Source organism: Rhinolophus sinicus, linkage group LG01 (assembly GCF_036562045.2).
Source record: "Rhinolophus sinicus isolate RSC01 linkage group LG01, ASM3656204v1, whole genome shotgun sequence".
Taxonomy (NCBI): domain Eukaryota; kingdom Metazoa; phylum Chordata; class Mammalia; order Chiroptera; family Rhinolophidae; genus Rhinolophus; species Rhinolophus sinicus.
The window spans coordinates 81,197,647-81,215,745 of record NC_133751.1 but is presented as its reverse complement, the minus strand read 5'-3'; the positions used below and the strand labels follow the sequence as shown (position 1 = coordinate 81,215,745).

At 31.0% G+C, this 18,099-nt stretch overlaps 1 protein-coding gene across 1 annotated transcript in view; it reads left to right on the top strand.

Annotated features, from left to right (window-relative positions):
- Positions 1 to 17,459, top strand: part of EPHA6 (EPH receptor A6) — an 840,987-nt gene extending 823,528 nt beyond the window's left edge. Inside the window, 2 exon segments of the mRNA XM_074333168.1 lie at positions 3,052 to 3,201; positions 4,241 to 17,459. Of these exon segments, the coding sequence (XP_074189269.1) occupies positions 3,052 to 3,201; positions 4,241 to 4,355 (265 nt within the window). The 3' untranslated portion in view covers positions 4,356 to 17,459.
- The last annotated feature ends 640 nt before the right edge of the window (positions 17,460 to 18,099 follow it).

Genomic DNA, 18,099 nt, shown 5'->3' with positions numbered 1-18,099 from the left:
AATATTCCAGAGAATTCATGTGAGGGTGATGGTACCCAGCTCTCAAAGCTAGAAAAAAGGCAGCATTTTTCAACTTCGTTATAACGTAAGGTGAAAGAAGAGTTATTGCACAGTGGCTGTAAACAATGAGGAGACCCTGACCTTACTAAATCAACTGCCAGTGCAGTCATATAAAGGCCAAAGAGTAACTAGGTTACTAAAGATATGTGGAGAGAAAGACGATTACAGTATTGAAACATTCTCGGAGCAAATGCTTTTCAACAGAGAAATAGTCCATTTAAGTCATTCAGTATACAAAATGACCTTCCATGACCTTTCTATACTAAGGACATAAAATTAGCTAATTACACTTCCATACACCAATAATATGAAATTGTGAAAGCTCAAAAGTTATTCTCAGCGTTATCTCAGGAGAGAGAAAAATGGAAGTCATCTAATTATGCTTGTATATCGAGAATGGAATAGGAGTATGAAGGGAAAGTCACTTAAATACTTTATTTCAATTTTATTTAGTTTCAACAAACTTCTTTGACAAGTAAACAAAAGATATGAGAGCCACATTGTTTTAAAACAGGACATTCACTTTTCTAAATGTGTGATTTTATTAAGGTACCCTGGCCATTTTGGTATTTAAACTTAGTGAAGTTACTACAGCAGTGTTCTGTAAATCCTGTTCCATAGAAACTGGTCAGATAATTTAGAAAAGCAATGTAGAAGCTAATATGAATCCTCTTATATATTCACACTGGACATTTGAATAGTGAAGACTCTGAGAAATGCTACAATTAAAATCCCTGTTTAACTCTGCTTTATATGGAGAATTTTATTATTTTGTATTTATATATGATTTTTATTTATTTGACAATACTTATTAATATGAACACCTCTAGGAAATGAAGAAATATAGCAACATAACTAATCTTTGGACATAACTAATCTTTGTTTAGGGTCAAACCATGAATCATTCTAATATAATTAGAATGAAACAGACCACAATCAAATAACATTGCAATTTATAGTACAGAAGAGAATGTGGTTTAACAGCCTCTAAAGTAGGAAATATGGTAACAGAATTGAGTAGTGGTAAAAAGTACACAAGTCACTGTTAAGGGTAACCAAACTCAGTATGGACTAAAGTGTAATCACAAGATGCATGCCTTCAGTTTACAAATTCCAATTTTATATAAAGAGCAAAACCCCTGAATTTCCCTGTCATTCCTCTTTACTTCCTTCCCCACTTTCAATTAGACCCCCGTTTAGGAAAAGGGAAGTCAATGTAGCCATCCAAAAAACCCAAAGTAATTAATTCGAGGCCTTTAGTAGAGACTCTGTCCTGAACGGTTCCAAGGGACACCTTTCAGAGTCTTCAGCAGTCGTACACTGTTCAACTTGTATGGCCACACATAATACCTCTGGCTGTTATGCCCCTAAAGACCTAGGTCCTGGTTACTTAAGGGTAGTTTACAGGATTTTTACAGGTAATTTTGGTTGTTAGAGATTCTCTTTCAATTTTTACCTCAGGCATGGGACTTTAGTACCTAACTCCCACTCCCATAATTTTTAACAGAACAATACCAGAGTAATATAGAATGCATATGTGTTCATATACTATTGATTTCTAGTTAAAGCTGAAATTAGTTCAAATGTGAATTGTAAAAACATTATAATGATATATTCCAAATGTGAATGTTAAAAACTATGATTCCAGTTAAGTCTCTATGGATTGCTTCATTCTTTAACTTATAAATAATTAAAAGCAAAATAAATGGAAGTTGGATTAGCTTTCAGTATTCTAATACAAGTAATTCAGTGGTTCACTTCTAATGGGAAAGTTTTTCATTACTTAGAAAATACTGATTTGACTCAAGCATCAATCATTTTTTTAAAATTGTTACTGCTTTACTATTTAATATAGACTCTAGACCTAGTAATTTTTAAATGATATATTTATTACTCTAAAAAGCTAATAAAATACTTGTTACTATCAAGTATTTTTAAAAGCACTTTTACTATCAAGTATTTATAAAACCATACAAAATATTGTTAAAATTAATTTACATGTTATTCTGTAAGGAAAATAATATAGTTTATTGCCAGACTGGCTTAAATACACAGATCTGAATTATTTTTATTATAATTTCTAAAGTTAATTCCATTTTATTCTATCTGACTTTAACCTACACAAAACTATTTTGTGTATATATACATATATACATATGAGTACACATACATATGTATGTATATATACACACTCATCCCCTAGCCTTTCCAAAATAACAACTTTACATTATTTTTATATTAAAACTACCCTCAACTGGAATGCCCTTTGCATTATATCTGAAAAACAAAAATGCAGATTTCTATATCACTTACTTTAAAACCCGTCAATGCTGGATTTCTTTACCTTGTTAACCCCACCTTGCATCGATTTTGCTTTGTTTTGTGCCTTATTAATATCTGTGCTGTGGGCTGTATTATCCTATGCTTGGATGTATATAAACCTATTTACACAATTGAGCTCTATGACAGCAGAAATTTTTAAATAATAAATACTTGTTGAATGTTTGAAAACAAATAAATGGAGATTTGCTCAATGAAATCACCATAAAAAAGAGAAGGGACTACTATAACAAATGTGATAAAGGCAACAGCTTTTTCGATTCAGCAGCACGTCAGAAAGCATAAGAGTGAACATCCTCTGGATATTCTCCTTGTGGGGGATAGTCCTCAAATTTGGAAACACAATTTTAAACAAGAGGAAAAAGTAAAGAGAAGTTGGCAAGATGTGAGTTTTCTCATACTATATCAAGTATAAGACCCAGTAGTGGCAAAAAAAAAAAAAAAAACCCAGAAAAAGAGACAAGAAATTGACAACTAAAACTGAACAGATAAAAATGGCTGATTGAATATGATGAAAAATTAGAGATTTATTTAAATGGAAGATGGAAACATTAGACACAAGAATATTGTAAAAGGAAAAAATAAAGGTATTTTGGCGTATTTTTGCGTTATCTGGCTTTAAAAAGGTCTCCATGGTTTTTTTCCTTGTAGAATGCCAGAGTCCCCTGGTGAAGTTCCTGAATATCCTTTGTTTGTCACAGTGGGTGACTGGCTGGATTCTATAAAAATGGGGCAATATAAGAGTAACTTCATGGCAGCAGGGTTTACAACTTTTGACCTGATTTCAAGAATGAACATCGAGTAAGTGGTACTGGGGTTATTACTGGATTTAGATACTCCACCCACAATTTTAATTTTTATTATAAATTCAAATGCTATATTAAGACCACCATAGAAAAAGTATCTTTCCTAAGGCTACTATGGCATTTCCACATCTTTCCTCTCCATTTCCAACTATCATTCTAGAAGGTAGACATTGTACTTTTAACTACTATTCTGTGAAATAATGTATTTAATTTGAATAGCTATTTAAATTTTTTAAATTATTTCCAAAATGCATATTATTCTTGTTCACATCATAAACTTTACATCAGCATAGTTTTACTTCGGCAAATTATATATGACTCACATATGCTAATCTTGCATAGTCAGTTCCCATTATCTTCATCAACTGTAATAATTGAAATATGATATGATCATGTCACTTCAGAGTTCCTTCTCTATATTACTTTGACCAGGCATTTTTCCACTGTCTCAAAGATTATCCTTTGCCTGAGTGCAATTTCATCTGATTCAACATAATACAATGGCATTTTTTGTCAGATTATTGAAAGACCATGAGAATTCAAATGGAGTCCATATTATACCTTCTATAGTACTACATACTAATTTGCTGAAACTGTTGAAAACGTACATAATTACCTAAATTGTATAACCTTTTGTCCTATGAACTATCTGAACATTATATAAGTGACTGAGTTTTAAATTTTACTTGTACCTTTAAATTTGAGGTTAACTGAGTATATTCTCCGGCACTAAGAAGAAAAAAGTAAACTCTTAATAATATTCATTTATATCTCTGCTTAAACTCTCATTTTCTCACTTATACAATATTTGGCAAATTTATAAAGCAAATTTGACATGGTGTATATTTGTCATATCTAAATGTTTATTTCCTCTCTCTCGCATACTTACCAGATCTAAATGTTCATATTCTCTCTATTCTCTCTGTTCTTTCTCTCTCTCTCTCTCTGTCTCTTTCTCTCTCTGTCTCTCTGTCTCTCTCTCTCTCTCTCTCTCTCTCTCTCTCTCTCTCTCTCTCTCTCTTTCTCTCTCTCAGTGACATTAGGAGAATTGGAATCATACTCATTGGACACCAGAGACGAATAGTCAGCAGTATACAGACGTTACGTTTACACATGATGCACATACAGGAGAAAGGATTTCACGTATGAAAGTACTTAAAGCACCGGTGTTTTGTGCCTCAGCATTTCTATAATGAAAGACATCCTCTCTACTACCCTTTCTTCTGATTCTCCAAACATGACTTCACAAACTGCCGTCTCCCGTTCAGACTATGGGGTACTCACCTTTTGTTTATGCTTCCAACCCAGATTTTAAAATCATGCTTCACAGCTCCTCTCTGAACAGCCTGCAAATAAAACCCTGGCCCACTGCAGATTATCACTACACGATGGTAAATAACTCAGCATGGATGTGTAACTTTATATAACAGTACTTGGGAAGTGTTCAGGGACTTAACCCAAAGAGTTTGCCTAGGTGTGGCTTCCTTAATGATGTATTTAGAGTTTGATGGTAGATGAAAATGAAATAGTTGACCTTTTCTTCATGCTTTGTGATCAAGTAGCTTCCAAATTGACGTGAATATTTATTTGTTAGGTAACTATATTCAACTCTATGGGTCGTATTGTTACTTTATTTTATAATAGTTTCACTGTTGATGCCTGATGTTAGATTTGCAGGAATGAGCAATGATTTTATGTAGTGAATTCTTGTCAGGTGTGACTATGGTGAAGAGGGGGTTATCGGGGAGGGAGAGGGAGAAACATACTGTGCTTTCAACTTTTCTAAGGCTGGGTTTATCTATCTATTTTTGTTAAATACACTTCATAATGTCCTGCATATTTCACAGTAGGTGGTAGTTTAGAGGCTTTTCCCCTCTAATTTATACTAAGTACAGTACATTTCTCTACTACGTTATGAAGCATACCCCTGGAAAGACAAAGAGTGAGTTCATTGCTCTAAAGGCTTTCAGAGAGCAAAGTATGGAATAAAACAATGACTATTCCCTTGGTTTTTCTTCACAAGTTTTCAAAAGCAATTATCAAAGCACCGAGAAAATTAGTTGTTCTCAGTAGAATGGCTTTAAATAAAAGATCTAAGATTATAGCCTTGAATTTAATGTAAAAGTTTAATTAATGTAAACAGAATTTTATAGCTATATGGTGGCTCAAGAAAATAAACACACCTAGCTGACTGTTTAATATTAGTGCATTTTGCAAGTTTAAGAATTCTTGTTTTGTTTGTAAAAATAAGTTACATGAACATGCTGAGCTGTTTTCCAAAACTTCCAAAACACAAGGATGTCATTGCATAGTACAAAGAGGACATGAACAGATCTAACACCTGAGCGTATATAAATTGTGTGTGTTCTCCTGGATTCATAATACAATAATATAAAAACGTGAACATACCTAAGGTGCACTGTTATCATGCTTCCAGAGGCTGAAAAAAAGAAAAAAAAAAGGCAAATATATTTTTAGTGAATTAAGCTGAGTCAGTTTATCAAAATAGTGCTGTCTTATAAACAAATTCAGTTATAAAATGAGTTCCCTGTGAAACAAAAAAACAATGACTGCTGTGCTAGGTGGAAGAGTAAGGAGAATGTATTAAAGGAGAAAAAGAAAAAAGACCAGGTTGTACCAAGATGCTGATTTATTAAATCAGTTTTTATTTGTTCTCAGAGGTAAAGGTACCCTACCCACATTCTCAAATATCTACCTAAATTACATTTTGTTTTTGGTTGAAATTAGCTTTCTCAGTATTAACGGAGCTTCACTTTTTCTTTTTCTCTTATTTTGAGATTTGTTGATTGTCCCATTAAACTAAACCCTTCCACATATTTTCTTTGGCTGATTTAGCTCCTGATTTTTGCCTACCTCAGCTTAATTTTTCTCATTTCAAAAAAATAGAGAGATAGAAGAAAGAGTCTTTCAAGTATTCCTTGAAGTATACTAAAAAAAAGGAAAAAGTGAGCAATCCATCACTTTTTAAGTAAGTGTGTCAGAAATAGCAACATTTTCCAGCCATCATCTGCATGGTCATGCACTCTCATAAATGGTCTGCAGTTTGCTTGATACATTTACGCAAATCTGAATACATTTAGAGGAAATAGAAAATTTCCATATTTACCTGTCTTCAAATATATATTAAATAATAACAGATGTAAACAGATTAAATTTATTAATCATATATATTTATTTTTATAATACAATTTAAAAAGGTATTTAGGAAAATAAGAAATAGAATAATTGTGTCTTCCATAGGACTCTGTCAGCAACATCTATATACTTTGATGAAATGAATTCTATAAAGTATTTAAATTTCTATGGGATGGGCATTCTAGTGCTTGCAAGATTGAAGTTCTCTGTTAAGAATTTACTTTAAAAATTTCCAATTCTATTTATATTTGGTTAATTTATACTTTTTTAATCCCTAACATCTTTGTCTAGTTCTATAAAACTGCCTTTTCACTTTGTCTCTTACCCCAACGCTTCTTTAAAATTTCTTTAAAATTGTGTTTACATTTTTCAGAAGTATAAACATTATAAACTTAAGAGTGTAATTTTGAACCTCATTATGGTTAGATCAAGGTTGAAACGTGTCAAACATTCAACAGAAACATTTTAAAATAAGGATATTTATTTCTTTACTGCCTATCAATCACAGACTCCATGATCCTAAGGATATTATAATATCCAGGAATATTAACAGTTAAATTACCAAATTCATTTGTAAATTTTACATGAAATATTTTGAGATTTACTAATGCACATATTTAGTAATTAAAACTGTTGAATATGCACAAGCATAGAACTTAAGTATAGGAAGAAAATGAGTTACTTCCATAAATCACAAGCCTCCAGGAATGATCTTTGATAACTAAAATATGCATATATATTCATGTACCTGTTTTATTTTAAATTTTATAATCTATACTACTGGGGCATTTGGATTTTGAAAATCAGACAGTTGAAGAAACCATTTTCATTTTATTTTCTGGCTAGTCAATTTCCAGCCTATAGTCAACTCACTATCTCATAATATAAGGCATATCTGGAAAAAAATTTAAAACAAGGCACAACCAAGAAGAGAGGTTAGGTATGTAAATCATCAAACTAAAAAAGGAATCAGAAATTATAAAGCTCTTGGTTTAACAAGAATAAGAATTACAGCACTTTTGTGCTCTTATAACTGTTGATAAATAAGTTAGGCATGCCATAATCAAAATAATTTCTCTTATTTCACTCTGTATTACTCTTTAAAATCTATCCCACTATCACCTGAATAAAACAGCTACAGCTTTAAGGCCTATCTCAGCCTATGAATGGAAAACAAATCCAAATCCAATCCTTGAAAAGCAAAGTCTTTACAGAAGGTTTTCTGACGAGGTGGTGAAGAATGAATTACATTATCTGTTTCCCAACCTCATTTCCTGAAAAATTCATTTTTATTTCTTTCCCTACCAAATTTCTACTCTGTAAAGCAGTCAGTTAAATCTCTTATCTCAAAATTGTCATGAATGCTAGGTCTCTTTTTTTCTATTACTTCATTAATTTTTCTAAAACTCCCTTTCTCAGCCTCTTCTGTTCTCTCTTTATTCCTCCATCGCTTTTCATTTCTCAGCTCCTAACACTCCACCCCTTATGCCTATCAGCAAAAGAAAGATAGCACAGCAAGCCAAAAACTATCGTACAAATCTCCTTAGAAGAGGCTGAGGGCTGAGGGAAGATGGAATGTTGCGAAACTCATACTTTAATATTTTGGGTTCTACCACACCTAAATGGGAGCATTTGCACTCACAGAGGGTGAGTTCTGACTTTTCATTAACTGCAAATTAAGTGCTTTGGAAGGTAATTTCAAAATGGATGATTACGATCCTTTTCTTTAGCTTTAGCTAAGGACATTTATTATTAATCTAAAAGAAATTAGTATTTTAAGAATCAAAAACGGTTATCTCACAGTTGATGTATATGTCTCAATGTAACACAGAGATTAGAAGCAGATATTATCACTTCTTGCAGTATGATCATTTTTAACTTTTCCAACCTCAAATTCCATTAAGTGAGAGACTCATTACCCATATTCAATTCAAAAATATTTTAATGGTTTTATATGAAGACTTCAAAAGGTAAGAGTTTACTGGGTCAAATTGATGGTATTCTTCCATTAGGGTACGAGGCACTGAAGTCACCTAACTTTTATAATCAACATTTTCAACAAATTTTCAATCTTTATAATGTTCAATAAAAACACTATAAGCTTTATTTAGTTCAATTTAACAATTGTCTATGCGATGTGTCCTACACACGTAAAATGTTATGGCAAAGATGAGTTTGGCTATACTGTTCTTCCTTTCAAGTAACTCTAAAGCCTAAGACTTAGAGGCTTGAGCGAAGGATTAGCTCTTTCCATAGAAAAATACATTAAATAAATAAATAAAACGTTGTCTAGTGTGAATTGGATTTGCAATCTCTATTGAAAGAAAGAATTTGGACCTCAAAATTCTCTTAAAACACTCCACACTTCCTCTGGCGGAGGAGAGCAGGCTTTCTGGACTCTCTAAAGTAATCTCTCTCTTTAACAGTTGATCCTCCTCAGGAGTCACAGATTTTTATTGTCCAGTAGCAAAATTTTTAGTTCATGCGTAGATTCACCACCTCAAATTTCCTTCCAATTAGAAAACATCAGCCATCTTTTCAAAAACAATTTCGGAGTAATCTCTTGCCCAAGCCAATATCATTGTTCTTAGTAAATGTAATAAGTATGAACCTGCAGTGGTTGCATAAAATTCTGTCACACATGATATATTTAACAAGGGAGAGAGATGATTATTCATGACTAGGTCTAACATATTACTAGATGAAATAAAGGAAAGTGAAAATCTTTATTGCAGAAAAGTAAATATCCCATCTTTCTCTTACTGTTCTCTTGAAAAAGGTATTTCAAAGACTTGTTAAAAATTATGTTATAATGGGATGTGTCTTCTGGAAAAAAAAGGTCAAAAGATCCAGAAGATGATACAGGTCATCAAAATGTAGTTTTAACTAATTCTCTTTCTTCCAATAATTAGACTCAAATTTCAAATTATTAATGGATTTATATAGAATGTATTTAAAAGGATATTTGCATCTTAATTGAAAGACTTGGGTTCTTTGCTCTTAATTCAAAAGAAAAAGCTTTTTTTCATTGAATTGGCATTTGCTTTTTTAGGATTTTAAGACTAGATTTGAAAGTTCAGCTTTAGCTTATCAGTGTCAATTTAAAATTACTGTAATTAAAAATGACAGAAAGTATTTTTTAAAAATTTCAGGTACTAGTAAAGAATAGACTTCATCTGTTAAAGAAAAGAATCTCGCAGATACAAAGTTTTGTGTATCTGTTAATGATACCAAGTCACCTGCATTTTATTATGTTTTTGCACTGTCCCATTGAAAGCGAAGTTCTTTCTAAACAAAACAAAGGAAGGTTCTTGCTTGAATTTCCACACTGGTTATTCAGAGTATTAAATCTCTAAGAGATTTTTTAATTAAGATAATTTTTATTTGTCTCATGTAAAGGGGGAAATCTCAAAGAAGAATTTCATACCTTTAGACATACCTAATTCATCCTTAAGAATAGCAAAGGCATTAAGGAAAAATTACCTGACAGTTGAGGATGAAAGATAGCTCTTAAATGTAATATAAAGATGTGGTTTCTACTTTTGATTAGAAAATAAAGTACAGATTAACAATACTGTTTCCTGAGAAATTAAAATTAGAAAATTAGATTAGTAAAGTATCTGAATTAGTGAAAAGCTCTCAAGTAAAGCTCTGTCCTTATCCATGTTTCTCCATTCTTTACAACCTCTGGCTGTCCTTAATTTCTCATTATAAATTCACTTTTGGTTACAATAATAAGTTATCAACTCAAATAATAAATCAGAAGAACTGAGATATGGCTTTAAAGTGTTCTACAAAATAGTAAAAGGATAACCCTACTTCAGGATTCCTATTGAGTTAGCATCAGAGCCTCTATCTCATTAGCCTTCATTGAAAGGAGAACTATTTTTATTCCAAAATAATATGTTACTATAAAGAAAACTCTAAAGAACATGAGAACCTTTGTTTTTCATATGTCTAATTCAATTTTGTATTTAGGCATTATTAACCTTGAAGATAGATGTCCTTCTTTTCATGAGTTAAATGTGAGCTTACATGACAAGCAACATTGATGTGAACATTTCTATGTACATTTATAGATTATCATCCCTAGAACAGTCTTAATTTGCCTCTGTTCTAGAAACACCAAATAGTATTTAATTTTTTGAAATCATGATAGGAGTGAACAGAGCTAAATTATAAAGATAAGTAAACAACACACTCTCAAGATTTTTACCTAATTTAGAATGTCCTCTTCTGTTGCTTTTATAATAAGAGTCTCTTTTCCACATTTAGTAATTTGTAGAATGAAATGTACACATTTAGATAGAAATTGCTTTTGTTAAATTTTCACGTAATACATCTTCACTCATTTAGTCGGAGAGAGAGAAGCCAGAATGTAATTGATTCTGTTAGCTCGTTTTTCATAAAATACTAACTTTTGCTCTTTAGAATTATTTACCCAGTAATATCATTGTTGAAATTGTAATGTTTTTCTTTGACTGTACCTGCTTTATTTATTATCACATATTAGTTTTGTCTTTAAGATAAATCTGCTTAAACCTGTGATCTTTAGAAGTTCTATGACAAAATCAATGGCCACTCATTTGCTAACAAACTTGCAACTGAACAAGCTCTGTTTTTGGTCAATGTGATTGATGTGAGCATTGCTAATTCTAACTTGTTTGAAAAACTAGTGGCATTTTATCTAGAGTTATTATTGCATATCTTCAAAAGCTTCTTTAAAAAAATACTGAATTTTATAGGCAAAATAATAAATAATGATTGGGGCTTTTTAAAATTTCTGCACTGCTTGGAAAATAAGGTGCATAAATGTTTGTCACTGAAGTTTTTAATTTGATTTAATGTGATGTTTCTTCCAATGCCATATGTGTGCTTTCAACGAAAATTGTAATAATATATCTATACTATGCAAAAATCTCATTTTCTTCTTAAAAATGTGGAGTTTTTATGCAATTTTAGGTTTTTTAGTCCTCCAAGAGAAAATTTCAGAAAGTAAAGTGGGAGCTTTTTCGGGGGCACAATACCTAATCAGTCCTAATAATATTAGTATGCATAACATTTGATTTTAAATATTATTATATGTGCTTTATTTCTGATACATTATTAATAATTTTGATAATCACACTCCATCTTAGATTGTGTCATTGAAAATTTGAATAACTATAGGATATAAATGTCTTCTGGACATTTTTCATAAACTATACTTGGGTTTCATTTTGTATACAGTGCAAAATTCAACATCTTAATTTTGAATTTTGAAGAAATAATCAGTAATTAACAGTCTATGTTTCCTAAAATATTAGTTATGTTACACCTCGCATAATAGCCTCACTTTTTAAAAATCAAAGGCAGAGCATAAATGCAGAAGATGGAAACAGACCAAGTTACATTAAAATTGAGGAAAAGACAAAATGGTAATACAAGGAGTTTATGTTAAAACTATTAATTACCTCATTTAAAAATAAACAAAAACACTATTGGAAATGTACACTTGAAAACTATATAATCTTACTGACCAATGTCACCCCAATAAGCTTAATAAAAAATATTCTATTAAAAACAGAATCCAGGGATACGAATAGATTACATTTGTGTATAATAGCAAATGAACTATTTCCCAGAAATTCTAACCACATTGTTATTGACTGCAATGCTGTAAAACAAATACCATATCAGAAGTGTGTAGTTTACATCACAAATAGCTAGTTTTTCGTACAACACAAAGAAAATTATTTTCCATATGGTTTCAACACCAACGTGAAGTTAATTCTCCATAAGTTATTCATTATGAATTATATAGACATTAATCGAGGGTTTTTAATAGTTTCAACCCACTAAACGAAGCACTAGAATTTAATCCCAGAGTTACACTTTCAACTACAGCAATTTTCTAATAGTGAAAGAGAAATATGAGAAAAGAACATTTAAATAATAGTCCATTTTTGCTGTTTAATTCTTGGGAAAATATAAACCATTATGTTAATTAAATTACACTGTAATACTACATAAATTGTTTAAAGAGGACGATGTTGAGAAATGTCAGCTTTTCTGGATTTAACACATAGAATCGTCCAATTAACTAACTTTTAATACCTAAAGTGACATTTTGTCCCAGGTGGACACAAATTTCATGGTTCAACTGATATTTTGATGATGGTTAATATGGCAGCATTTTTTCTAAAGGGAGTTGAATTCTTCTCAGAATGAGTCAATTTGTTTTATGAAACCACTTTTTTCCTTTGAGATATGTATTTTTTAGCAAAAATTAATATTTTGTAATAATAAACAAAGCTGCTTTCAAAAATAAAATTACGTCATGTTACTATGATGTAACATGGTAATTTACTGGTAATTTTGAAACTAAAATGCTTTTTGAGGATGAGAATCTCTAATACAAATAAATCCACTAATATTTGTTAAAATACATTATCAATGTATAAAATTAGAATGGAATCTTGCCAAGATATCAAAAATAGAAATTTATTTCTACAAAATATTTAGTAAACCACATGATCACAATTATTAACATTTTCATACTGCTAGTTCTTTTTATTTCTAAGAATTTGACAAAAAATAATACATTGAAAATTGGACTGTCGAAGCACTTTACACATATTAATGAATCACTCCCATTAATAATTAACAGTTCTTTCTTCTGCTTTTTTTCATTTAAAGCAGTAAGCATATGTGATTCAAATAAAAATAAAGGGAAGTCTTTTAGAATCAATTTATGCTTTATGCAATTACATAAATTTTACACATTTAAACACATAAATGTTTAAAATTATGGTACCTGCATATTAATTTTATGTTATATCTTATGGTAGCTAAATGTTTATATTCTTTCAAGGAGATTGATTTCTCATTTCAATTATTTTAAATGTTTCTTTTTTTTAAAGAACTGCTTTAATTTTTATATTTCCATTCAGCCTCATAATGCTCGTAACTTTCTAATTCTCAAAGAAGTTGAAGCCAAATACCTTAACATAGTGGGTAGAAGTTATTACTTTTGAAATTACTCTTCTTACCAAATATTGGTCATATTTGGTATGACCCCATAAAGTCTGCTGGAGAGAGCAAACTTTTTACTTTTTCAGAAACAGAAATACAAAAAGAAATACTCCATTGGATTGTGTGTATTCAAAATAGTAAGCATATATTTTTATAGTTACTTTTCACTGCTTAATGTTCATTCAATTTTTTAAATTTCACCAAATAGGATACTTCAAACAAAAGGAAACGCCATCTCATTTTTGTATAAACTGTTTATTTTCTTCAGAGTGTCCAAAAATCCCTTTGAGGAAGCAAAACATTACCTTTCCCATAGTACAATCTTAATCACTTTACTATTAAGTGAAATAGATATCTATACTTCAATATAAAGAACAATAACAACCACAAATCATGATTTGTCCAAAGCTCTTTACACTATGGGGAATAGTTATAACAAACAAAAAAATTAAAGGAAGTCGTGTCTGTTTGCTGATCCAAATTGTATCTTTCCTAAATTTTAAAACTAGTATACATACTTATATACTGATTTATTTTAAATATATATATGTATATGTGTATATATATATATATATATATATATATGTATGTATGTATGTATATGTATATGTATATATATATATCCATACGTCCATTCATTAACTAATGTTTATTGAACACTATTATGTATCAGTGTCTTGTTTTAATACAGTGTGACCAAGACAAGCTAAAGCCCGTCTCATGGAATTGACTTTCTAGTGATGAAGATATAACATAAAGAAATGGTGATATGTATCATGCTGATAATTAATAATGTCACATAGCATGACAGTGGCTTCTTTATATTCAGTGGTAAGGGAAATCATCTCTGAGGATGTAACGTCTAAAATGGTATCTGAAAAGCATGAAGGAACCAGTCATGAGAAAATCTGGGAGACGAGTATTGCAGGTAGTGGGAACACTTAATGTGTGGGAGTGTGGAGTGGTTGAGGGTAGAGAGACAGTGTGCTCGGTACACAGTAGATAAGCCAGCAAAGGAAAAAATGAAATGAAGTCAAACAACCTACATGAGGTTACTGCAATAGTTCAAGAAATAAAAAAAATAAAAAAACAGGTGGCTTTTGCTAAATTGGAAGTAGTAAAGATGGACAGAAGTGGATGGATTTGGGGTATGTTTGAAGACAGGGCTTGCTAATAATGGATTGGATGTGAGGAATGAAGAAGAGTGAAAAATCAAAGATAAATTCTACATTTCAAGAATAAGAAACTGAGTTAATGGTGGTGCAGGAGAATTGAGTTTGGAGGGGAAAATCAAGTTTGGTTTTAGCCATCTAAAGCCTAAGATGCCCGTTAGATATTCAGATAGAAATAGCAAGCAGACAGTTGTATATGAGACCTGCAAGGAGCAATCATGGCTAGACATCAATATTTGGAAGTCATCAGTATGTACACGGTATTTAAAGTTTTAAAATCACCTAGGGAAGGGCTGTAAGAAAGAAGTAGGCCTCAATTGAAGTCCAGGGCATTCCAATGTTTAGAAGTGAAGCAGAGAGTTAGAAGCCAACAGAGGACACTGAACATGTAAAGTAAGGTAGAGAAAAAAGAAATGCAATTGGTCACCTGAATTAAATGCCTTTAAGAAGTCGAGATTAGGACAAAGAAATAGCCATTGGATTGGCTACATGGAAGTTGACTGATGACCTTGAGAAGGGCAGTCTCTGTGAAGCAGTGAAGCCAAAGCCTAACTGAAGTGATTAAGAAGATATTTTCAGAAAGAAGGTGGAGTCAGTATCTATAAACAACTCTTTCAGGAAGTTTTTCTGTAAAGGAAGCAAGAGAAATAGAGCAGTAACTGGAGAGAGATGTGGGGTCAAGACATGTTTTGGCTGTGTGTGTGTGTGTGTGTGTGTGTGTGTGTGTGTGTGTGTGTGTGTAGAGAAAGGAAGCTAGAACATATTTATATACTAATGAGAATGACCTGGGAGAAAGAGGGAAACTGATTATGCAAAAGAATATAATTATGGAAAAGGCCTTGAGAGGTAGAAGGGTTAGAATTCATAGCATAAGTAGGGAGGTTAGTTTTTGACAGATGACGCATAGACCTGTAATTGGAGGGAAGGCAATGTGTAATATGCATATAGTTTGGTAGATTTGTGGTCCAAAGGTAAGAGTGTTACTATTACTATATGAATAGTTTTATTTTACCAAGAGGAGATAAAAGTCAATATGGGAGTGGGAAGGGAGAATAGGTTGGAGGAGAGAGGTATAACTAGTTGGAAAGGGGGAAATGAATATATATGAACATATGTATGACTACATATACACATACAAATATATATATATGACTACATATACACATACAAACATATATACATATATATATGTATATATATAAACACATGGCCAATGAATATTTGTGTGTATGTATTATATCATAGGAAAAAAGACCTATTGTATAAAATATTCTAAAGCCATTTTTACTATATCTTGAGGCATCTTATTTGGAAGATCTGAAACTGAATTCTGATAACAGAGTCTTATTTTCCATAATGTAGAGATGAAGTGAGGACTTCTCAATACCATAAATACTTCTCATGTTTTATTATTTATTTTTGTCTGTTACAGAGTAAACAGAAATATATCTGTTATAATTCAAAGCCTATGAAAATTATAAGTAGTTTAATCCTGAAAGATGTGTATGCATATTGTATACTCAAGCTGTCAGTTTTTCAAAACACTATTTTGGAGGGTTTAAGCCCATATCTGAATTGAAAAAAAGAAAGAAAGAAAGAAAGACAATCAGGCTCTCATGGCTTATTAAAACAATACTTTTATTTTGTTTTGTTTTCATATGAAGAATGTCAATACCATCTGTCATTTAGAAAAAAAAAAAACAGACGATTTTTTTTTTCTGTTAATTGTGCCCTCCCTGTCCTATAGGAAGGATGTGTGGTCTTTTCATTGTGCTTGAAGCATTGTTTCTGAATAGGCTGTATGTAATTCAATTTGTTGGAATTTATAGGTGCATATTTATTCTTTGGATTTATTGTAAAATTAGATTGTGAACAATGGAGTAAGATTGTTCTCCTTTTTTTTTTTGCTGTTTTAGCATAGCCAAAAATATAGATTATATGTACATATAAATATGTATTTGATTACACATTTAATATTCAAATGGCCATGTCAAATATTAAATGGGAGATGTCAACAGTTGCCACCATGTATTCAAAATTGTTATAAAAATCTTTACAGCACAAATCCTTAAAAGTTTATTAATTTAATACTAAATAGTACAGTTATACAAAATACCTAGATAACATCTGTCTAGGTTGAGACATTTAATCCCTCATAGAGCAATATTTGACTAATAAAAAACTGCAGCTGAAAACATTTTTCCTTCCTATAAGTATGAATGTGTTTTTAAAAATTTCTTTGTAACCTGTCGTAAAGTTATTTATCACTAATTATGGATTTAGCATTTTACCCATCTACTTTTGCAAAAGAGGGAAAGATCTGTTTGTGAGAATAAACAAGTGTAGCACTGTTATTTTTTTCTCTTTGGTATTACACCATTTAGAGCTACTCTATATATGCCTTCCACTCAGGTTCTTACACAGCCTATGTTCTCTTTCTGGTTCTATCACAATATAGTAGAGAGATAAACACAGTAAAAGGGTATTAACAATAGAACTGCAATCCTACCTATTATCTACTTCACTATAAGAGTGAAGTAGTCCAGACTTACTTGAAGGTGGTATCGTTTTCATCTTATAAAAATCTACTGTAATATTATGATGTTCCATGTAAATTTTCATGTGCTGGCATGCTTACAAATTAATAGTTATAGAATGTTCAGCTCTCAATGAGGGATTGTGGTGTATTGATTACATATATCACCTATCTATGTGCTGAAAGAATATGGTGTTTAGCAAAACTACCTGCTGAGCAACATAGTAAGATTTTTGTACAAAGTACAAATTACTAATTATTGTATTTTATTTTTCTATGATTTCCTAAGAGGTATTATCAGGGTCTTACAGATGAAGTAAGCCTGTTTACTAAAATATCTATTAGTAAATAAAAGTTACAGTTCTGGTGGTTGAATTTGTGACTTTTTTTGTATTGTTGTACTGACTATTTTTTAGTCTATTAAATCTAGATGCTCTTTAGATATATTAGTAATTCTGGATACAAAATCATAGCTGTAATTTTTCACAATAACATAATTAAGGTCAAAACAAATTCACATAAGTTAATATAAATAATTGGTACATATTTTTATAGTGATTTTATGTGAGCAAAATGTTTTGTCAAGTAAATTGTTCATTGCAGAGATACTACTGTATACAAATTGCAGATGAGACAAAAAGATACATATAATGTCCAACTGCTCAAACAGCTTTAATCCATCAACATTCATTCCAAAATCTTCCAATAAATTACGAATCAGGTATTTCCTATATTATTTTAAAAGTTTCTGGTAAGAAAAAATATAAAAAATAATGTGAATTAATCAGAATAGTGCTATATTCATCATCTCTCTTATTTCTTACAATTCTCCTACTTCAGTTCCAAAAGCCAGTATGAAATTAAAACTGGTAATAAAGTACCTGAAACTTTCTTCCCTCATACAGGTATCTTAAGTAGCCGTAAGAAAATCATATACCATTTTTAAAGTTTCTTATTCTCATAATAAAATGAAGAGAGACAAACTAACTTCTTAAATCAAGCGAAACAATTTTTT